This window comes from Dipodomys ordii, unplaced genomic scaffold (genome assembly GCF_000151885.1).
Source record: "Dipodomys ordii isolate 6190 unplaced genomic scaffold, Dord_2.0 Scaffold28, whole genome shotgun sequence".
NCBI lineage: Eukaryota > Metazoa > Chordata > Mammalia > Rodentia > Heteromyidae > Dipodomys > Dipodomys ordii.
The window spans coordinates 16,560,968-16,585,004 of record NW_012267244.1 but is presented as its reverse complement, the minus strand read 5'-3'; the positions used below and the strand labels follow the sequence as shown (position 1 = coordinate 16,585,004).

The following is a 24,037-nucleotide window of genomic DNA, read 5'->3' as shown; positions in this document are numbered from 1 at the left end:
GTCTGCAGGAGCGCCAGCATGCAAGAACACGATGTCTTCTGGCATCACGGTGCGGGGAACACATTGTCTTCTGGCATGGCTTAGCATGGGGTGAGCAGAAGGACAGGAAACAGACATAATGTAACAGCTGCCGACACTCACGGCCACAGCCAGGGATCTCTGGAGACTGAGTCCATCTGATTTTCATCTGACTGAATGTTCTGCTTACATGATATGATTTCTTTGCTTTGAAGATCAATGTGAACTGGGGCTGAGACTGGACCATGAGATGTGGAATGGCAAAAAGATAGGAAGGTTTTTAATATTTTTGTTTTAATAATTCCTGACATGGACAATTAAAAATTCAGTTTCTGATGACTTCAGAGTGTATAGATGATGTCAGTGCCCACTTTTTAATTCAGCTCATGTGAAAATAAACACTTACTTTTCACATTCTTTTATAGGAAGATCCTATAACAAACTACCTAAAGCCAATAGCATTTTATGGAAAGAATTCTTGGGAAGATCAAACTAGACTAGATTGGTCTCCAAGTCTGCTACATCTATATGACTAGAGACAATACACCCAAGCACTCTTAAGGCTTTAATCATTTATATGTAAAATGAGGAAACTAGATGGAATACTGTCTAATCCCTGCCAGATTTCTAGCCCTCCATTCACAGGCTTTCCCTCTGTGAGTGCCACACAAGTTGGACACTAGGGGTCACATTTAGATAGCTACTCTCGAACATGTCCATTTCCTCAATAGAAGGACCTCCCTAGCTACAGGATGAGTGGCCTGATTTCTCATTAAAAAGTCTTTAAATGGGATCTTGTTATTTCCCTTTCTGGCTGGCTGAGGGTTCTGGGGGAAAGTGAGAAACACAGGTTTCTCTGACTCATAGCTTTCCCTTTGGGCCAATGCTATTTTCTTCCTTTCATACATGACCCCAAATTAAGCCTTCAGTCGTGAGGCAGACAAATTCTTTCTGAAGATTTTGTATTTTTCCTCCAATACTCCTTCTTGGCTGGGTAAATTATATTCCTTACCACATTACTTTTAAAAAAATGTCAGAGTTGCCTTCACAGAAAACCATTTTTGATATCTCATTCAATGATTAGTCTTTCTTTCATAAATATATAGACTCATTATACTTTCTCTCTCTCTCTCCCTCTCTCCCCCTTCTTCTTTTTCTGTCTTTCCTCATTCTCTCTTGAAGTTTTCCCAGGAATATTTTATGGCCTATTTTGCTAGTTAGCCAGACATATGGGTTTCTTCTTGGATTTCTTTACAATGTTTCCTTTTCCTACTCCAGTCTGAGCGCTGCTCTGTCTAGCCTAAGTCCTGACTTGCTGCCTTATCTTAATGGTCAATTCTCAGGGAGTTGAGAAACTATAATGCTTTTTCATCATGGAAAATGACAATGCCATGAACCATTTCCACACTTAATAGCCATATTTCCTGAATTTATAAAGCCTTATAGTTTTTGAAATGTTTTTACACGTGTTTCCTAGATTATCACTTGGGTACTCCTTCCTCACCATTCCCCCTATCTCCTTTGCTAAGAGATAAAGCCTAATAGGGATAGGGAAGGGACAGCAGAGAGGGCAGCCAGGCCTTATCCTGGCTGAGAGTCTTGATTCTGTTTCTGACCAGCTGGCTACTGGAAGGTGAGTGACAACCCTTCCCAAAAGCCCAGTGCTCCTAGGAGAATGGGCAATCACATCCATACTCTCCTGGATGATCTTCTCCATGTTCATACTGACAGCTTTTTGGACAACCTGAAAGAATATCTGAAGGACCATTTGCTTCCTGCTTTCAAACGTGGAGACAACCAAGAGACAAGGCTCCCTGGTTCCTCTCCCTTGGGGCCTGTCTCCAAAAGCATAAAAGATGGTCCTCTTCTCTCCTCTCCTCTTCCTTTCCCCCAGGAGAACTCTACCTTAAAGAAAGATCCCTGCAGGCTGGGAAGGTGGCTTAGTGGTAGAGCGCTTGCCTTGCATGCATGAGGCCCTGGGTTTAATTCCACAGCACCACAGAAGCAGAAAAAAGCTGGAAGTGACACAGTCGCTCAAGTGGTAGAGTGCTAGCCTTGAATTGAAGAGCTGAGGGACAGTGCCCAGGCCCAGAATTCAGTCCCCACAACAGACAAAAAGATCCCTGCCTTTAAGATTAGGGACTCTGCTGGGCATTGGTGGTTCGTGCCTGTAATCCTAGCTACACAGGAGGCTGAGATGTGAGGATCACAGTTGAAACTATAGTGCAGACATGCGAGAGACTTTTTATCTTAACCACCAAAAAGCCAGAAGTAGAGCTGTTACAAGTGATAGAATACTAACTTGAGAAAAACAGCTAAAGACTCAGCACCCAGCCCCAAGTTCAAGCCACTGTACACAGATACATAGACACACTGACACACAGACACACACACACACTCCAAGGACTCTCAAGGCTGACACTCTGAGCCACTGATGCTTTCCTCACAATGCTGCATTGAGTGCTGGCTTGTCTATGATAGGAAGCTGCTGTTCTTTTTCTTCCATAATGGTATCTAGACTTAGCATATCTCCTTATAGCAAAACGTGGTGCAAGCATTGCCTTTGGAGTCTGAAAGATTTGCATCTGAACCCAAGCTTTCCAAGTGATTAGTAAGGCAAGTTAGTCAACTTCCCCAAGCTTTAGTTTCCAGGTAATGCAAGACATGAACAAGACTTTTCCTGTTGTCTCAGAAATATGGCTAAACCAAAGCTAAATGCAAAAAACACCTGGAATCCTGAGATCTAAGTCCAAGTTCTATGACTAGCCAATGAGCCTAGGAGGAAAATAAAACCTGGGAGGATTAGAGTGGAGGCAGGAGCTTTGGAGGCTGCCAGATGGTTGTCTTGGTTACATGATGGAATGCTCAATCCAACAGAGGACTCACGTTGTGGGCCTCTCCTGGGTCATGAGACACAGCTGCCCTTGGAGAAGGGTTCCGTGATGGAGGGAGCTGATCACCATCCAGAGGTAGAGCACCCATTTGTAGAAGAATTAGCAAGAGTTTGGCCAGAATCTGAGAGATGAAGGAGAAAGTTCAAAGACAGATAAAAGGAAAAAGATCATGAGGAGAAGACTTCATTTAGTCCCAGAGTTGGGGAAACAGGGAGAGTGAGATCAGAATGAAGCTTTAAAATAAGTAAGATTAAGTCTAAATATAAAATGAGACAGTGCTAATAACCATAAATGACAGAAACTGACCAAGAGGTATTTGTGGCCAATTACCCAATGGGAAAGAAGGATGTCCAAACAAAGATTACTTAGGGGGCAATAATAAGCAAAATTAAACGTTTAAAATATTTATATTCCAGTGAGCAGAGACTACCTTTCATAATCCATGCTGCCAGTAATTGGCAAGTTATTGTTTTGATATTCAGTCCTTTATAGGTACTACTTCATTCACTATTGAGGGATTCTTTATTTGAGGAAAACAAGGTTTTTCTCTCTAGTTGCCTTTTGAACATGCCTGCTTTAAAAAAAATTTTTTTTAAACATCCCATCTTGCCAGGTGCTTGTTGCTCATGCCTGTAACCTTCACTACTCAGGAGGCTGAGATCTGAAGATCATGATTCAAAGGCAGCTAAGGCAGAAAAGTCAGTGAGACTATTCTCTTCAATTGAACACCCAAAAGCCAGGAGTGGAGCAGTGGCTCAAGAGGTAGAGCACTAACCTTGAGTACAGAAGCTCAGGGGCAGCGCCCAATCCTTGAGTTCAAGCCCCAGGACACATGCTTGCACTCTCTCTCTCTCTTTCACACACGCACACACACACACATTCCATTTTATCTCCTGGCTTCTAGTCCTTTTCTCATCCTGATGAACATATAAAATTTATTTATTTCAAAACATTTGAAATCTTATAGACTCATTTCCATCTCTTTCTCTGGAGTAGCTTCCTCTTACCTATGTCACCAGCTAGGGTTATGGCATGTATCCCTTCCTCAGCTTATTTGTTGAAATAGTATCTTGTTAACATTTTTGCCTAGGGTTGGTTAGCCTGGCACCTGGATCCTTCCAGCTCTTCCTCTCAAGTAGCTGGGATTGCAAGCATGAGCCAACACATATAGCTTCTCCATCATTCATCTGTCTGTCTGTCTCCTGTTTATGTAGCTATCTATCCCCCCTCTCGATATATATATATATATATATATATATATATATATATATCTTCAACAAGTCTGTTCTCTGGAGAACACATTTCCTTTAGTAGTTTTCTCCACAGAGCAGCCAGGGAGCTTTTTAAAATGAAATAAGCCTGTCACTCCTTTTATCCAAACTGCTCAGATGGCCTTGAATTTCAAACAGATCAAAAGCTGAAGGATTTATAATGGCCTGCCATGCCGTCTGTGATGCGGCCTGCCCATTCCTTTTCTAGTTGTCTCTTTCTATTTTCTCTTTTAAGACAGTTCCAGTTAAAGAGTATTGTAAGGATAAATGGATAATATTGTGCACATACCTGGCCAGTTCAAAGTCAGCAAATGAACTACATGTCTGTAGCCTAGTGGGAATCAGAATTGGGAACTAGAAAGTCAAAGATCAAGGCTTTTCTTTTTAGACAGGGTTTCACTATGTAGCTCATGCTGACCTTGAACCCACCATTTTCCTGCCTGAGCCTACTGAGTGCTGGGATTACATAAATGTACTGCCATGCTCAGCAGGAGCCAGGCTTTCTGACTCTCAGGGCACCATCGTTTCCCTTTGCACAGCTTCCTGCTACCCTACCTCTATGTGTTCTCTCATCCTTTGTTGCGTTCTGTTTATTCATCTTGTTAAAGGCTTCCCCATGGCTGGCACCTGCCCTAAGTACTTACAAGTGTCTACTGTTGTTAGGAAATGATCTAGCACCAGAAAACCAACAAAAATGACTGCCTTTCTGCACAATTTCTCTCTTGTGGAAGCTAGATCCAAAAAATAACTGGGTATAATCATCTATACATGACTCTAGGTATTCACACACACATAGTCTGACCAAAGGAGGATACCAGTAGGGGAGGAACCCAAAGGTGTAACTCTCCTGAACATATAAAATATTATTTAGGAAATGGAAATATGGGTTGTTTATGTTGTTGTTGTTTGTGTCTGTGTGTTTTGTTTGTTTTTTAAGTTTCCTTTTTCTGCTTCTCAGGGATGTTAAAGGGAGGGTGCAGAAAGGGAGGAAGGAAGGGTGAATAAATGCAATAATGCTATTCATTATACACTGTGTGGAAAATGAACTATTCAACTTGTGGGGAAAGAGAGAAAAACTGGGGGAAAGCAAAGGAAGGGGTGACATTGTCCAAAAGAGAAATGTATACATTACTTGAATGTGGACTGGTAACCCCTTTGTACAACATCTTAATAATCACAATAAAATTGTATGTTTAAAAAAGACTGCCTTTGTAGAGCTTGTGCACTGGAGTGAGAGGGTATTGTAGGAGGGGTGGGGTAAATATAAAATAAAACAGATGAATATGCAAACTATACACTGTTACCAGGATGAGGACTAGAGAACATGAGAGGAGCAAGGCTAGGCAGTGTGTGTGTGGTGGTGGGTGGGGGCGAGGGTCTTTTAAGGAGATGGCCTATAAGAAACACCTTGGGATCTAGGGAGCAGAGAAGGCTGAGCAGGAGTGAGGCCAAATAGCCAAGGAGTAGAGGACTGGTTAGGAAGGCTTTACAGGTCACAAGTCTTAACTAACTTTCTTTCTTTCTTCCTTCCTTCCTTCCTTCCTCCCTCCCTCCCTCCATCCCTCCCCACCTCTCTCCTTCCTTCCTTCCTTCCTTCCTTCCTTTCTTTCTTTTTTTCTTTCTTTCTTTCTTTCTTTCTTTCTTTCTTTCTTTCTTTCTTTCTTTCTTTCTTTCTTTCTTTCTTCCTTCCTTCCTTCCTTCCTTCCTCCTTCCCTCCCTCCCCACCTCCCTCCTTCCCTCCTTCCCTTCTTTCTTTCCTTCTTCCTTCCTTCCTTCCTCCTTCCCTCCCTACCCACCTCCCTCCTTCCCTTCTTTCTTTCCTTCTTCCTTCCTTTCTCTCTCTTTTTCTCTCTCTCTCTTTCTTTCTCTCTTTCTTTTTCTGTGTGTTTGCTAGTACCAGGGTTTGAACTTAGGGCTTTAAACTCTCACTTGGCGTTTTCCACTCAAGGCTAGCACTATACCACTTAAGTCACATCTCCATTTTTGTTCCAGGTTTTTGTTGGTTAATCGGAGATAAGGATCGCTCAGATTTGTCTTCCAAGGCTGGCTTCAAACCAGGATCCTCAGATCTCAGCCTCCTATGTAACTAGAATTACAGGAGTGAGCCACACCAGTGGCCTGGCAAGTCTGATTTATAATTTGTAGGAGATGAGGAACTACCGAAAGTTGTGTGTGTGTGTGTGTGTGTGTGTGTGTGTGTGTGCACGTGCAAGCGCAAGCGGGCCTGAACTCAGGGTCTGGGCACTGTCCCTGAGCTTCTTTTGCTTAAGGCTAGCATTCTACCACTTGGGCCACAGTGCCACTTCCAGCTTTTTCTGAGTAGTTTATTGAAGATAAGAGTCTCGCAGACTCTTCTGCCCAGGCTGGCTCCAAACAATGATCCTCCTGAGTAGTTTCGATTACAAGTGTGAGCCACCAGTGCCCAGCTATTGGAGTGTTTGACTGGAAGAATTCTTTGATCTAACTCTTTAAAACAAATTAAGCTTAGAACTTAAACTGATAGACAAAGTATATAAAAAATTTGACCTACCCTTATGAGCTGACTCACATTGTATCAGGATAGCTGTGGCTGTAGGGAAAGACAAGCGTAGGAGAAGGGAATCCACTTTCAGAGACAGAGATAAGGGTGGTGCAGATCAGAGGGGAAACAGTGAGAACTCCCACTGTCCAGGCAGGACCAGCATCCATTTTTGGTCAAAGGGTTCTGTGGAATGGAAAGGGCAGAGTACAAAACATAGCCACAATATATTTCAAGTCCCCTTAGAGGAGCCCTCCAAACGGCCGACATAGCATCTGTGAGCAGACAATCATCAAAAACGATCGCTCAAAACTCGTTTGCCTCCAATTGTCCCATCTCCCCGAGAACTTAGCTCTTGTTCTAAATGGGGAAACTCAATTTTAACCAAATTTGTTCAGTGAATTATTTAATTAGAAAGGAGCCTTTGCATATTTCATAGGCTTTTATCTCTACTCTGAAATGAGTTGATAACTCTTGGCAACAGACTGTAGCCATCCTGTTGATACAGAGCAGATCACAATGGTCCCAATGGGATGGACGTGAAGGATTGTACTACAAGGTATTAACTTTGCATAGACCTGGCCATTTGTCTCTTTGAGGCATAAGACCCTGAGGTCATTTGCAAACCTGTTTTTTTTCCCTATCATATCTGAAGGAAATAAATGAAATAAATTGAAATGTTGGAAAACTTATTAAGATAGTTTGAGGATTATTCTGAGTGGAAAAATGAGATAAACCCCAGAATCTGTCTTTGGAGTATTGCTTCCCTCTCTTTACTCTTTCAGTGCATAGTAGGCCTTGAGGGAACAGCACAGAAGGAGGACAACACCTTCTTTGTAAGATGGAGTGTTTGTGGCTCTTTGCTGTGGAGGAAGAAGCTATTCAACACCTAGAAAGAATAGGAGTCAGTGGGCCTGGCCCAGATTTTAGGTACTACAGAAGCTGCATTCAGTGAAAAGAGACCACCAAATGCCTCCCAGTTTGGAGTTTTGGAGGAAGAGGAGGCAGGTCTGAGTGAAGACTTAGAACGATGCTACATCTAGATTACTAGGCCATGCCAGTAATGGATATGCACAGTGGGGTGGAAAGCAGACCCCTTGTCTGGGCAGCTCTGTGGTAGCCATAAGTCCCATTTGGGATGAATTGTTAAGAAATTGGTTTCAGGTTGCTGCTCCTCAAATATGTCAATGTTAGTGTTTGGTATCGATGCTTTATCTCATTTATTATTATACTCTAAGAGGAAAGACTACATATTCTTACGTATTACAAGAATCAACGAAGCTGTACTAATTTTGAGTTCAATAGAACACTGGTTGTAAAGATACATCACTTTTCTAAACTGAACTGTCATCAAAAAGTCATTGGTCACACTGGGACAAAACAAAGTCCATGCAGATAGTAGGGCACATGGACTGTCTGTACTGACTGTCTGGGGAAGAGGCTGGGGAGTGGGGGGCATCTCTGAGAGACTTTTTATGGAAGGCTGTTGGAGTACCAGCTGTCTCCTTCATGAGTATGCATATGCAAAATGTCTCTGAGCTGAAGCCACTCTTTGTGCACGGTGACATGTTCTACAGAAGAGGTGTCAGACTGAAGAGCTAAGATGACTCTGACAGGAGCTTTGGAAAACACCGGTTTTGAACATATTGGTGGCAGCCTTTTTAGTGTAGGTGAGGAAGACAGAAAGCAGGAGAGAGAATTACAGGCTAAGTTCAAATACTGTGCCCTAACCTCAGCTTCCTGCTTTGGGTTGAATAACCAGACAAAACATGAGCAAGAAGAGAGCAGCATGACTTTCTCCAAAAAGGTGTGAGGAGGATTAGAAGGCAGTGGCTTCTGTAGTGAAAACCTACAGATACTCTGGAGCTAGATGTGAGGCTTAAAACTAAATTATTGGTAGAAGGGGATCTTTTTTTATAAATAAGGTTTTTTTTATTGTGAAAATGCCATACAGAGGGGTTACAATTACATGAGCAAGGAAATGAGTACATTTCCTATCAAACATTGTTGTCTCCTCCTTTGTTTCCCCTTACCATCCAGAAGGGGATCTTTTTCTTGAAGACATGACTAAAAACACCTATTATTTGAAAGGCGTTATTCTATGTGGCTCCTTAGGAGAATGTTCTGGTACTCTCTCGGAGTAGAAGGCTTGGTTTGGAGCCAGAGGAATGTTTGGAAAGGTTTGTGAGCAAGAAGGTCTAAGGCCTATGTAGAGAAAACTGGAAATGACTAAAAGATGGAAGAGGCAAGAGCAAAAAGTGGGTGAGTAGATGGTGAAGCGGGTGTTGGACAGCAGGCTCAGGCCAGCTTTCCTGTGTTTCCAGAGCTCAAGTTTGCTTAGAGATCAGAGACCAATACACGCTTACATCACATGTGTGTTTGTATGTGTGTGTGTTGTGCCAGGGCTTGAACTCACTTGGCATTTTCACTCATAGCTGGTGTTCTCCAATGTGACCCATCCTGTCTCAGGATGAGTATTAAGGACAAGACCTTGCTGGTCTTAGTGTCTCTTCCTCCTCACACCAAGAAATAGAGGCCAGTGTCCTATTTCTAAAAGTTTAAGCCCTCACACAGCAACCTGTTCCACAGAACCCAAGTGCATGCTCCCACGCATACGCATCCACACATGCATGTGTTTATATGCATGAACACACTCGTGGGAGGAGAAGTAAAGGCATTTATATTTTAAATGTTTGGGGATGTTTAACTATGTAGAAGCTCTTAACAGTTAAATGTGGGTCTTCAGTCACAGAAGCAGAAGTGGTGGAATACAGAAGGAGGGGCAGAAGGAGTTTCCTGAGTCTGGGAAGGTGGAGGAGAAGCAGCAGGAGACACGATTCTCCTTAGGTGCTAGAGCTGCTCAGTGAAGGATTTCTTTATTTCCCATTGTAGACTAACTCTTCCCTGAGTTTTCAACTAGAACTCAGATTCTTCAGTTCAGAACTTAGTGAAATAGCCTTGATCTCAGGAACACAGAAGGTCAAAGTAAACTTTCCTAATCAGCCCTTTTTTAAGACTGTGTAAGTTCTGTTTTGCAGTGTCAAGACCCAAGACCATGTTAAAGAGCAGTCATCCATTCCAATTCCTCCTCCCCGCCCCCCCTCCTCTGTTCTTCCTTTTTTTCTCCTTTGTGATAGTACTGGGGTTTGAACTCAGGATCTCATGCTCTCCTTTACCTCCTTTTGCTCAAGGCTAGTGCTTGAGCCACATCTCTATTTTTTACTTTTTGGTGGTAATTGAACATAAGAGTCTCATGGACTTTTCTGCCCGGGCTGGCTTTGAATCTCAATCCTCAGATCTCAGCCTCTTGAGTAGTTAGGATTATAGGCATGAGCCACTGGCACCTGACTTAACTTTTTTTTTTGGTAATATATGAAAAAATATTTCAGAATAATGTGGAATATAGCCACAGTAAAGCCAAATTCACATCGTGGCCTATACTTTCCTAAGATTCCATCCTTTTCCTTTCGTCCTTATTCCTATGTTCACATTGTCTGCCAGAATTGTCTGTTCTATATTAACTTGGTGTTTAAATCTGTTTTCAGTAACAGTGCAAACACACCAAAGCTTTCAGATTCTCTAATAATGGACCAATATGTCCTCTCCACAAAAATAAAAAAGAAATTTACCTGATGCTATTCTGAGTCTTTACAATGAAAACAGTCATCTGAATTGATTGGCTGAAGTAGAAAACTAAATGTTGGTTGATTTTCAAAGCAACTTTTCCACTCTGGGTTCCTATTGTCCACGTGTGATCAGGTACTTTATTGTAGAAAAAAAGTAAAAAACAAAAAAAAACCCATTGGATTAACTCCATAAGATAATCTGTAGCATAATAAGCTTATAGACATCACCATTTTAAACACTAAACTTAGAATAATTATTTCTATAGTTATTGACCAAGTCTTTTCCATCCATTCCAAAACAAGTTTGAAACAGCTCCTTGAAAAAAATAAACAGCTATTTCTATCTCTTAGACAGAAGAGTAGCTTTCAGAAATACTAATAGGTCTTTGCTAAAGAAACAATGATTTTTATCAAAAGCTAAATATATTTATAGGTATTTTATAATATTTAATATAATCAATTATAAATTTGTTTATTGCAATTTTCCTGAATAATGGAATTTACCACTTTCTTTTTTTTTGGTCAGTCATGGAGCTTGAACTCTGGGCCTGGGTGCTATCCCTGAACTCTTCAGCTCAAGGCAAGCACTCTATGACTTGAGCCACAGCACCACTTCAGTTTTCTGGTTAATTGTAGATAAGAGTCTCACTGACTTTCCTGCCCTGGCTGGTTTTGAACCTCGATCCTCAGATCTCAGCCTCCTGAGTAGCTAGGATTACAGGTATGAGCTACCAGAACCCAGCGGAACTTACCACTTCTAAATTTATTTTTTTTGTGTTGGTATTGGGACTTGAACCCAAGACCTCCTGTTCTTGCTGGCTTTTTCTGCTTAAGGTTAGTGCTCTGCCACTTTAGCCATACCTTCACTTCTGGATTTTTGCTGAGTTGGAGATCAGAGACTCACAGACTTTCCTGTCTGGGCCAGCTTCAAACTGTGATCCTCAAATCTCAGTTTCCAGAGAAGCTAGGATTATAGGTGTTAGCCACCAGCACTTAGTTCCCAAAATTGACCCCTTTTGAACCTCACATGCTTTTTTTTTTTTTTTTTTTTTGCAGGTCATGGGGCCTGAACTCTGGGTCTGGGAGCTGTCCCTCAGCTCTTCAGCTCAAGGCTAGCACTCTACCACTGGAGCCACAGCGCCACTTCTGGCTTTTTCTGTTTATGTGGTGCTGAGGAATTGAACCCAGGGACTCATGCTTGCAAGGCATGCACTCTACCACTGAGCTGCCTTCCCAGCCCCGAACCTCACATTCTTAAGAACAAGTTCACCATATCTTTTTTTTTGGGGGGTCTGGTTGTAGGGCCTGAACTCTGGGCCTGGGTGCTGTCCCTCAGTTCTTCAGCTTAAGGCTAGCACTCTACCACTTGAGCCACAGTGCCACTTCCAGCTTTTTTTTCTGCTTAATATGGTGCTGAGAAATTGAATCCAGGGCCTCATGCATGCAAGGCAAGCGCTCTACCACTGAGCCACCTTCCCAGACCCACCATATCTTTATATATGTTATATCTGAAATGAATCCAGAAAACTCAAGGTCAACATTTCTTCAATCTTGGATCCAAAGCTGTGCCATATTGATTTTTATTCAATGGCATCAAGTGTGGAGGAGAATCTAATCCATTCTCTCTCTATTCTGGATTCTATTGCTCTGACTGAAACTCCATACTTAATATACTCCAAGAGCCAGTTTGCTTTCTTGTTACTCTCTGAATGTGTGTAAAGTCTTCCTTAAATTTCCCTGGTTTCACTCTCTCTTTCTGTGTGACTATTTCTCTATGAAACTTGGTCACAGTTCACTACAGCTTCCAAGATCATTTGGAACCTTGGTGTTTGGGCGCTGCCTTTCCACTGTAATGCTGCAGTAAGTGCAGAAGCTGTCATTCATTCTCTCTTGGCTTTTCTCAAACTACATTCCACATAATGCTGGTCCCAGAAGTTAATGTGTGGTATGAAAAAAAGTTAATATAGTTTTTTGGTTTTTTTTGGGTTCGGTCGTGGGGCCTGAACTCTGGGCCTGGGCACTGTCTCTCAGCTCTTCAGCTCAAGGCTAGCGCTCTACTACTTGAGCCACAGCGCCACTTCCAGCTTTTTTCTTTTTGCTTATGTGGTGTTGAGGAATCGAACCCAGGGCCTCGAGCATGCAAGGCAAGCGCTCTACCACTGAGCCACCTTCCCAGCCCCAAAAGTTAATATAGTTTAAGAAATGCTGGATATGTAGTACTGAGGTAAGGAGGCCAGGTTTGGTGGGCTCCATATTGGCCCATCGTGGATGGTAGGTTCTGGCATCTTGTCTTCATGCTGGGGGAAGGAACCCCCTCCCCCATCACCTGCCTCCCAGGTAATGGGCTGCCTGGATCCCTGGAGACAGGGGCAGGCACTTGGCTGATAGGTTACTGAATCTGTCAGTCTAGTGGCCGGGACTGGGAATTTCCTGAGGATCTGCCCCCTTTGCCCCTATTTAGGCCCAGACCAGCCTAGCTGCCAGACTCCATGCCACATGTATCTCTGTGGTTGTGTCCTGTGTCCTGCCTCCTGGCTCCTCTCCAATCATCATGGAGTCCTAATTTAGCTCTCCATTTGAGCTGAATTGGCTTGTTGGTATTGTTCTTGTTATTTCTTTCCTCTTTAGCATGTTTCCTAGCTGGGTTATGTGTATTTGCATGCTGCAAGCCTTTGTAACAAGTGTCAGCTTGCAGCCTGTTAACTGTATATTAAAAACTCCAATATTCTATATTTTAAAATGTGGCTTCTGGGGTGATTTACCTTATAACAGTACATACATTAGTGTGTTAAGGCCTCCATTAAAGTCTCTAGTATCCTCTAGTAAGGAAATTCACCTATGTATCAGATATATCACATATTTATATATATGATATATATCAATGTGTTTCATATATACACATGTAGCATATATATTGCACATATACATACATATTGCATATATATGCTTGCTTTTATTAGTTTACATTAGTTTTGTTTAATACAACCTTTTCCAAATGTTACAAATAACGTAATTTCATTTGTTATAGGATTCCTCCCCACCCCCCACCACTTTCACGACTACTTTGGGACATATATGTTCATTGATCACACAGACTGGTTGAGTGAATAGTCTTCATCAAAAAGACATTGATGAGGACATGCATACAAGCTGACAATTACTATTAGGGAAAGGGTAGTGGTTCTATGTGAACAGATAACCAAAGACGTGACTTGGGCTGGGGCTGGAGACCATGTTGCCAAGGGTGACCCTTTTCTGAGAGCTGAATGTGCTAGTGGAGCTAAGGTGGGACAGGAGCCCTCCTTCCGCCTGCAGCCTGTTCGTCTGTCTGGGTAAATAGCTACCTTTCTAGTGCAGCTCAGAACACAAGAATCAGGGTAAGAGATTTCAGTTTGGGGGACATATGGCCAGCCATTTTAGTATCTGTTAGCATTGAGATTTCCTTAGAGAGAAAAAAGAAAGAGCAGAGACACCACTAAAGCTTCGGGGGAAAGCATAAGTCCTCCCAGCATTAGGAGACAGCTGGGATGTGGGAGTGTGATAGCTGGAGTGGGGGGAGGTGGTAGGAGTGGGGGGAGAGGAGATGCTAAAGATAATACTCATTTTTACACAAGACTGGGTTATTTTTACGAATGATTATACAGACTGTTCCACTGTGGTCTATGAAATATATGCTGCCACTCTTCAATAGTACGGGGTATTGTACAGCACACACCTTAAGAACTAAACATATTGTTCATTGAATGCTGAATTTATCTACCTTGAACTATGAATGGAACTAAACATCTTTTTAAAGGACTGAGACCAGATCCAAGAGGCATTCATAATTAGCAAAGCAATTATAGTATCTTTCTTTGATACATCATTTTCTTTTAATTTTCAGAAAAGATGATATGAACCTTCTGCTTTGGCAGAGAATCTACTTTTGAGAAGTCTAATATTCACGCTTTTCTAGATCCTATAAATAGAGCACAGGGAGCCAGAGCTCACTGTAACCCTAAGCAGATGATGTTGGCTTTGAAGGGTGCGATGGGCCATGATGAACCAGTAGTGCAGGAGTAGGATTTCCATGATCTACCCCAGAAGGTAAAATATGGATACAGGGGTTAACATCTTGACATCTTGGTGAAATTCCACTTCCCTACCCACCCCCAGGTGATGGGCATGCCTAAACTCTTAGAAGCAGATGGGGCAGGGGACTTTAAACCATAGGTTCCTGGACCTTCTAGACCTGTACAATGACTCTTTGAACTCTCCAGCTCTCTGTGACCCTGCCCCCGATCATGACCTTATTTAGGCCCTGACTACCTCAGCCACCATTGTGCCACGCCTTGTGTTTCTTGACTCTCACCAGGTCACCAGGGTGTACCCCTTCAACTTTCCATTACAGTTGGTTTGTTGAGATTGCTTTTCTGCTATTCTTCACTTTACTTCCCTTGTGGCTAAGTTTCCTAACAGTATTAAGTGCATTGGAGGCTATAAGTTTTGAGGAGACCTAAGTCCACCCCAGTCACCAGCTTTTTAATAAAGTTTCCTGATTCACTCTCTCAGAATGTGGCTTCTTTGTATCTCCTGATCAAATTCCCTATAGCCAAGGTACCTTATGGCTTTGAAGGTTAGTTGATCGCAAGTCTAGAAGGAAAGTGTAAGGTCTGCCCTGGGCCATGCAGGTTCTATGCAGACACCTCCCTATCTCTTGGCTAAGTTTCTGCCCAGTATCTGTTACCTAGGTAACTGACACACCTGGAAACAGTCACCTCCCCCTCCTGCTAGGTCACATCCTGAGCTGCCTCTGGTCATGCCTCCCATCTGACCATAGGAGGGTCCCAGACCCTGAGGTCACATCCAGATCCAGTGTGGCCACACCTTTCCCCCACCTGACCACGATTCTTCCTGTCCCTGGCCTAGATAAGTCCTGGCCTGGGGAATGGGTCTTCCCTTTTTGGCTATGCCTGTCCACCGGGCACAGCGGGGCAGCAGTTTGGTAAATAAATTTCTTTTCCTACCTGAATAGCGCATGCTGTAAATTGCAGTTCAAAGCCAGCCTGAGCAGAAAAATCCCTGAGACTCCATCTCTAACCAACAAAGAGCCAGGCTGGAAACATGGCTCAAGAGACTGTTATCTCTTAGTTAACCAGCCAAACACTGGAAGTGGTTCTGTTACTCAAAGTATTAGAGTGCTAGTCTTGAGCAGATGTGCTCAGGGACAGTGCTCAGGCCTTGAGTTCAAACCTCCATGAATACCAACTGGGATGAGCCATCCTAGCAATAATCATCAAGACCCCTGGGACTTAGCCAGTCTGGGGAACAAGGGACCATGGAGAGGAATAAGAGGAGTTGGTGTCACATCCGTCACTTTGTGTCTGCCCTTTCAAAATTAACCAGAGCCAGGAGGTCAATAGAAGTGAGAAACTTAGGCAAGAGATAGGGAGGTATCTGCACTTGGCCTGCATGGCCCCGGGCAGACCTTACAGAAAGGTTGAGTAAGGGAAGAGGAGAGGAAAGGGAAAAGGAATGAAGATGGAGAGGGAGTGGAGAGGGAGGGTGGAGATGGGCAGGAAACCAAGAGCACTAGAGATACGGTTTATTGCTTCTAAACTGTGGCAGCCTTTTGAGCAACTTGAGATTTTCACCTGCTGCAATGGTACACATTCAGGACCTTGGCTCTGGGGGTTCAGGGATCTAAGTTATAACAGGGTAAAGGATAAGATGACAAGAGCAGCTCTTAGAAATAAACATTTCTTGCTCCATTTAGTCTTTGGAGCAGTGGTGTTGTAAAGCCAACTCATGCCCATGAGCAATGGAAACACAATGTGAAAAGGCCTCTCTATGGCTTTGCTCTTGGGGAAACATTACTAGTGTGTAGTGGAAGTTCAGAGGAAAATCTCAGTGATTTGTCTGAAATAACACTGTCTTCAGGGGGAGGGTTCTGAAATCACAGACTGAACTTCAAATTCTCACTTGGCTGCTTAGCAATTTCTGTATTCCTCAGGATCTATTCCAGAAAACAGCTAAGCTAATTAATCGATAAACTTTTATATGGAGCACTGATTAGAAATAGGACGAAAGGGATAAGATTCTAACATATAGGGAGGCCAGTCAAGGCATAATGAAAGTGGGAAAATGTTATCATCCCTAGCCCTGGAAGGTCAGAAGCAATGTGTTGGGATCTGGGAATATGGAGAAAAGGCCTTTTTGTGGCACTAGGGAGAAGATTCAGCCATTGACAGACATGCTGCCCCAAGCACAGGGACTCTGGCTTCCCATTCCTCACTCCTCAATTTCCTGCTAATGAACCTTTTAATGAACTGGAAGAAGACTGACAAGGTCTGCTGGGAAATATAGTTTGCATAGTCAGCAAAGGAAAGGAAAGCTAGGAAATAGGTGTGGTGAAAAATATGCAAACAACCAGCCCAGAAGCTGTGTGATTCAGCTGGGTAATGTTGTATGGCCAAGGTTTCCTCATTTGTAAAGGTGGGAATATTATTTCTACCTCACAGGGTTGTGGAGAGCATTAAGTGACCTAACTATGTTTCAATTTTATCTATCTATCTATCTATCTATCTATCTATCTATCTATCTATCTATCTATCTATCTATCTATCTGTCTATCTGTCTGTCTGTCTGTCTGTCTATGTATTCATCTATTTATTTATTTGCTGGTCCTGGGCCTTGAATTCTGGGCCTGGGCTATCCTTGAGCTTCTTTGGCTCAAGGCTAGCACTATACCACTTGAGCCACAGCACCACTTCTGGCTTTTTCTGAGTAGTTTACTGGAGATAAGCATCTCATGGACTTTCCTGCCTACCCTGGCTTTGAACCACAATCCTCTGATCTCAGCCTCCTGAGGAGCAGGATTACAGGTGTGAGCCACTAAAGCCTGACTTCAGCTGGGTTCTTTTGGTTATATGAAATAGTCTCTCTCAAAGAACCTTGAGTAATCAGAGGATGCTTAGACTGTTGTATAGACATATGTGAGCTAAGGAAGTAGAGGGCAGAGCTTCTAGCAGTAGATGAGAAGCCTAGCAGGGCAGGCATTACTGCAGAGCAGAGTTTTGTGTAGGCTGATGGAGAAGTAGTCCAAAGCACTCTGGATTTCGGCAGTTGAGAGTTAGAGAGTTTTGCTTTTCTCTTGGTCCCAAGTTTTTCTGTGGGTCTCATTTCCTCTTTTAGCTGTCAGTAGCTTCTGCATCCTCCAATCCAAAATTTTTCTCTAAAGCTATCTCATAATGCTATGGATTGGATGTGTCCCCCAAAGTTGGAAACTTAATGGTATTTAAAGGTGTGCTTTTTCCAGAGGTAATTAGAATTAGATGGCTTTACAAGAACAGGCAGAAAGAATTGAGCTAACACTTCCTCTATCTTTTCACATGATGCCCTTTGCCATGTTATAGTGAAGATCTTCACTAGATACTGGCACTGGATTCTGGAACTTTACAAACTCCAAAGCCATGAGCTAAATAGTCATTTATTCTTTATACATTATTTGGTGTCAGGAATTTTTTTAAGGCAATAAGAAACAGAGTGAGATACTTTCTTCTTCCTTAAGACTTTGGCTTCATGGCCACCCATCAGATTTTGCTTTCTCTCTACCTCAAGATCTTTCAGCTCCAATTCCTACTGAAAGTTGCTTCCTCCCCCACATAATCCCAATTGAATTTCATTAGAATATCAGAGCTGACTCTTCATGATTCTAGGTTCTTCCTAGAATCTATGCTTGGATGTCTTTGGAGAAGGTACTCCTCCTTGGTCTAGCTTCCTAGCACTGTCTGTTCAGAAGGGGTTGCAAATGGGTACCTAGCTGGGGTTGTGTTTCTGCCCAAGCTCTGACCCTATAACTCCACAGGTCCCTCTGCTCAAGTCTGGATTTGGGCCTCAGTGGTCTCACATACCACTTTTTGTTTCTCTTTTGGTTATAGTACACTAAGATATTGATCCTATTTTAACATGGCCATGTCTTTTTGTTTTCTTTTTTCTATTTTTTTAATGCCACAGTAATGCTTTTGGAGCCAACCAACGCCTCAAGTTTTGAATTCATAACACCATCTTGACTGGAATTCATGCCAATACTTTCTAAAATCTATGACTAATACAAAGCTGCTGGAAGTTACCAAAATTAAGTTCTTCTGAGCAACACTTTTAAGAAGAATGAGTGAGTGTGGAAAAAGTAGACATGGTTGATGAGGATCTAGCTTGAGGACAGAAGAACATGAAGATCAAACCACTGAGGGTACTGGAAAGGCAAGAACATTTCGAACTGAACATTTCACACATGGGTAGTTTTAGGGAAATTAAGATGAAGGGGAATCCTCTATCTCAAAATCAATGTATCTGTCATAAAACTCATGACAACATTAAAAATAAAATCCTCAAGAACAGTATTGATGTGTACCTGGGCCAGAATGATTTAAAGAAAAGTTTAGTCGGTTGAGCTGAAAGTGAGACACTTTGTCTAAATGATAAAATCCTATTTGCTTACTTCCTGCTCCTTGGTCAAAATACCAAACCAATCATCCAATAATAATTCAAAAATAAAATAGAGCGAGGTGAGGTTGGAGCTATTTCTCAGTTGGTAGGGTGATAGCCAATGAATGAAAGCATCACATATTGAGTTCGAGTCCTGGTCTTGGACGAAACAAAATAAAAACATAGAATGGAAGGAGGCATGATATGGAACCACATGCAAATATGATCTACTCCTGGGACTTTAGAGGAAGTGAATAGAATTTCTGTTGAGAAAAGGACCATACCAAGGATTTCTCAAGCATCTCTTAATTTTTGCAGTAGAAGTGAACAGAGGAGGGATAGGCAGAGCTAACTGGCTCAGTTCTGTCCCCCCCACCCCACCCCATCCCCCCGATTCAGAGTCCTTATGTACCTAGAGCAGCTCTTTTGGCTGACCACGAAGGAGAACATGGCTTCCCTCAGCCATCTAGGGCTGGTCAGGACTCACATCTATTATATTCTTTACCAGAGCATTAGTGGGAACTCTGTCCTTCTCAGGTGGGGAATAATTTAAAAAGAAAAGAGGACTGAGAATGTTGTAGTTTGGGCAGTCCTGGAGAGAGGAAAGCCAGTCTTTCAGACTAGGGTGTCACCAAAGGCTTTCCTACTCAAACAACGTCACATTTAGAGAGGGAACACAGCTTGATGGAGAAGAGTGGGGATTGTCTTCAAGGATGAGATATTTTTCTGGTTGAGAAAACTCTGATTGGATTGCTGGTTGGAGAAAGGAAAGCTCATTTAGTGCTGTCTGGAAAAGAACGCTCTTGGCTGACATTTGTGGGGTTGTTCTGGCTTCAGAGCAGACAGGATATTGACTAGCTGCCTCCTCCACTATTGTACTGAGCTGGGATGTGGCTGAAACCCTGGCGGGTCAGGAGAGGCCCAGTCAGAGTGAGTTGAAAGAACATGAAGTAGAGGGTTAGCTGGGAAGTCTAGAGACCTAGGACCCGTTATGAGTCCTGAGACCCTTTCACAGTAGGGCCTGGACTTCTTTTTCCTCTTCAACAAAAGAAAGGATTGGACAAGATTATTTTCAAAGTCCTACATGCTCTAAGAACCATTCATAAAAGTGGGGAGAGGGTAGGGGCACACAGGGTACAGACAGTGGTTTAATTGGAAGCCAAGGGAACAATTAATTTCAAAATCAAAATGACAGAATGGTGGAGAAAAAAAAGACCAAGTCTTTCACCTTTCAGAAAGATCAAGAGATTTTTTTCTGTCTGATCTTATTAAAGGTTTTTTTTTCTCTCTCTCTCTCAAAAAAAACATATTGTACTTTCTTTTACTCTTAATCCTCTGTGATGGCTTTCATACTTCTGCAGTCTCTGTATAACTCTTGGTCTTTCCATTGAAGGTGGAAAAATCTTCACTTAATGACCTTAAAAACATTGTTGGGAAGCTCTTAACAGGCACACTTTAGGAAACTGTGCAGATTGTCATTTTTTTCAGTTCCTTTTCTGTGTATTCAGATCCATCCTCTAGCCTTTTCTTTCAGATAGAAGGGTCCAGAAGAAATGGTTTTTTTTTTAGAGCCAAGATATTGAATTTTTCCATGTTTGTCCATATATTGAGAGCCAAATCTGAGACAGATATTGGTGACCAAGGGTGTATGTGTTAGGAGCGGGGGGAATCAAGGCAAACATGATTTTGGAACTTATGTCATCTGGAAGAAAAAGCATAGGCAAACAGAAAACATGATATGATAGTTTTGAAATGGTTATCCACTCTGGTAAGAATTATGCAGTAGACCTGAAATGAGGTGGAGAGAATGGCAGTGGTATGTCCATCTTAGTATCAGGAAGGGGTGGGGTGCTTTGGGGCAAGAGTCATAGAGGACTCTTTGCTAAGGAGTGACAGTTATGCCAACAGTGGAGACTTGATTCCAGGCAGAGGGAAAGTGCCAGGCCTTGGCAGGAGGAGTTGATCAGTGAATCCTAGAGTGAATGGGGAGGTTAATGTTTGCTTTCTTCTTGTTCTCCTTTTTTTGGGGGGGGAGGGGGGGCAGTTCTGGGGCTTGAACTGGGAGCTTGAACTGAGCCTCTTTGTGCTCATGTGCTACCACTTGAGCCACATCACCACTTCCACCTTTTTCTGAGTAGTTTATTGGAGATGAGTCTCACAGACTTTCCTGTCTGAGCTGGCTTTGACCTGTGATCCTCAGATCCCAGCCTCCTCAGTAACTAGGATTACAGGTGTGAGCCACTGGTGCTTGGCTGTTTGCTTTCCTTTTAACCCACCAGATTTTCTTTCATCCGTAAAGTTTAGGTGAGCTATCAAGAAGCATTCCCTAAGTTCACATATCAAGAACATTGGCAAAATCTCCTTAAGATGAATCACTCAGCAAGGCCTGAACTCAGGTGTGTGGTGTGTATATGTGTGTGTGTGTGTGTGTGTATGCACGCGCGTGCGCGCACGTGCATCAGTTCTGGGGTTTAGACTTAGGGCCAAGGTACTCTCTTAGCTTTTTTGCTCAAAGCTGTCTCTCTACCACTTGAACCATAGCTCAATTTTCAGCTTCTTGGATTTTGTAGATTTAGAGTCCTATGGTTTTTCCTGTCTGAGCTGGCTTTGAACTGTGATTCTCAGATCTCAGGCTCTTGAATAGCTAGGGTTACAGGCGTGAAACCCAGGCCTTGATAGAAGGATTCAGGATGTTCTCTCTTTTAATGAAGATGAAACAGAGACACCTGCTTGCTACAGACACCTCTCTCTCTCTCTCCCTCCCTCCTCCTTCTCTCTACTTGCCTCTATTCTTCCATCAACTAAAATCAAAGAATGGTAAGTAGAGCCAAATGATAGTACACAATTTGTTTTACTTAACCCAATCTATATTAAGAACTTCAAATGGTTTTACATGTTTATTTTAAGCCTGATTTATCCATAAGAGTCTTGATTCTTGTGCCTTAAGAATTATTGCTATCCCATTTACATATAATGTTAGTTAAGCAGATAGGCCCAGGTGCTTGCACATGGTCCTCAGCTGAGTGATTCCTTAACCATTACCCACAGCTGCTCAGTGAAGCGAGGTGCACAGTGGTACTCTGAGCAGCACACAGAAGGTAGCAAAGCATTGGGAAGTAGGGGGTGGAGATTTTCTTTTTTGGGAGTTAAGAGCTGGCCAAGCTCCCATGCAAGCATGAGATTTCTAGGCCCCATCCTGCCCACTAATTTTAAGTCCGTAGGGGTAGAACTAAGGGATTTGCACTTGTCAGTCACTACACAGATGATTCTGGTGAATGAAAAACAACTATCTGGTTATTCACAAATACAGAGTTGACATATTTTGAACAATAGTAAAGACTGGACCCTAAATTCCTGCACTACCAGCAATAATGGTGGTTATAATGCCAGTTCCTCAGTGCCTTCATTAGATATTATATTAAGGTCCCTCTAATGATAATTATATGAGAAGGACTTTGAATTTAGATAAGTAACTTGCCTAAAGTTATACAGAGAGTTACAGAACAACAGCAAACTATTTGCTTATTCATTCTCCACAGCATCATACTAGGGGTGAACAATTCTGTGAGGTCTTTTCTAGAATTCAGGTGATCAGAGAAACCTCAAGTTTTTCTTTCTTGTGTCAGCTTAAACCATAACCAATGACCACATGCATTCTTTGTAGGCAAAAGTCCTTGGCAAGTTAACTTTTCTTTATTTGCAAAGGTAGGAAAAGGTAGTGCCTACCTCATATTAGTTGTGGGGATTAAGTGAGGTGATTCATGGAAAGAAAGCCTATAAATAAGTATCTAGTGTTAAGCACTCAGCAAATAGCAAGGCTGTGATTTTATTGAAGTAAAGTAAGTTTATAGGTTCATTCTATGATCAGAATTTCTGATAATCATTGATTACTGGTTGCCTCTTGATTGCCTTGAACTGACAATAGTCAGCATATTCCTTAAAATACAAAGATAAGACAGTTTGGCCCGCCATGGTCTTCTCCCTGGCGTTTCAGGCCAGAGCAGCCAGCCTCACTGCCCAGTGGGGAAGACAAATAAGGAATTTGCATAAGTCATCTGTGCAAAATGGTGCTGGAGGAGCCTTATTTGTGCACAAAGATACGCCTGAGAATAACCCAGATATCCTATTTGATTTCACACCAGAAAACTATAAGAGAATAGAAGCAATTGTGAAAACTATCCAGAAGGACACAAAGCAGCAGCTGTGCTTCCAGTCCTGGATTTAGCCCAAAGGTTAAATGGGTGGTTGCCCACCTCTGCTATGAACAAGGTTGCAGAAGTTTTACAAGTACCTCCAATGAGAGTATATGAAGTTGCAGCTTTTTATACAATGTATAATCGAAAGCCAGTTGGAAAATACCACATTCAGGTCTGCACTACCACACCTTGCAGGCTTCCTAACTCTGACAGCATACTGGATGCCATTCAGAAAAAGCTTGAACTGAAGGTTGGGGAGACAATACCTGACAAACTTTTCACTCTTACAGAGGTAGAATGTTTAGAGGCTTGTATAAACGCACCAATGGTTCAAATAAATGACAACTATTATGAGGATCTGACACCTAAAGATATTGAAGACATTATAGATGACCTCAAAGCTGGCCAAGTTCCCAAACCTGGGCCAAGGAGTGGACGTTTCTGTTGTGAGCCAGCTGGAGGTCTTACCTCTTTGACTGAACCACCTAAAGGTCCTGGATTTGGTGTTCAAGCAGGCCTCTAATTTATGTTAAACTATAAATATGTCACTGGAGAAATAAAGCTCCTACCTTATAAAAAATACGAAGATAAAATGTCTCCAGATGTTGAGGTTAGCATTTCCAATTCAGACTATTCCAAGAGATAGTTGGGGTGGGGAAGGCTACATAGGACCTTGCAGGCTACTATATATCTTTGGCTTTTGCTGTGAGTGAGAAACCATACCATCTGAGCTGAGAAATGCTATGTTGAGAGTAATACTTCTCCAAGCACACTGTAGCTTCATTCATTCAGAATACGCCAAAGGTAAGATGAAGATAGAGACAGACACACAAGACAGGAGTGTAGTGGGTTCTTGTTCTCCGGTAGTACCAAAATAATACCAAGAAAGATGAGCATTTATTTAGTTCTAAAGCATTTATTTAGTAAAGGGAAAGTAAAAGCTACTCCCAAGAATGAGCAGTGGGACCCAGGAAACCCATTTATCCTGCCTTGTACTCATGGTCTGTTGCTTTATGTTTGTTCTATGCTCCTCCGCTTTCTCTTCTTC

The 24,037-nt window shown here is 42.4% G+C and overlaps 1 protein-coding gene across 1 annotated transcript; it reads left to right on the top strand.

The window, feature by feature from the left end:
• Nucleotides 1–22,757: 22,757 nt before the first annotated feature.
• LOC105985350 (NADH dehydrogenase [ubiquinone] flavoprotein 2, mitochondrial-like) lies at nt 22,758–23,551 on the top strand. Its single transcript, XM_013015844.1, is given in 2 exon segments — nt 22,758–22,962; nt 22,965–23,551. Coding segments are annotated over 2 exon segments (747 nt in total). The 5' UTR covers nt 22,758–22,763; the 3' UTR covers nt 23,513–23,551.
• Nucleotides 23,552–24,037: the final 486 nt, after the last annotated feature.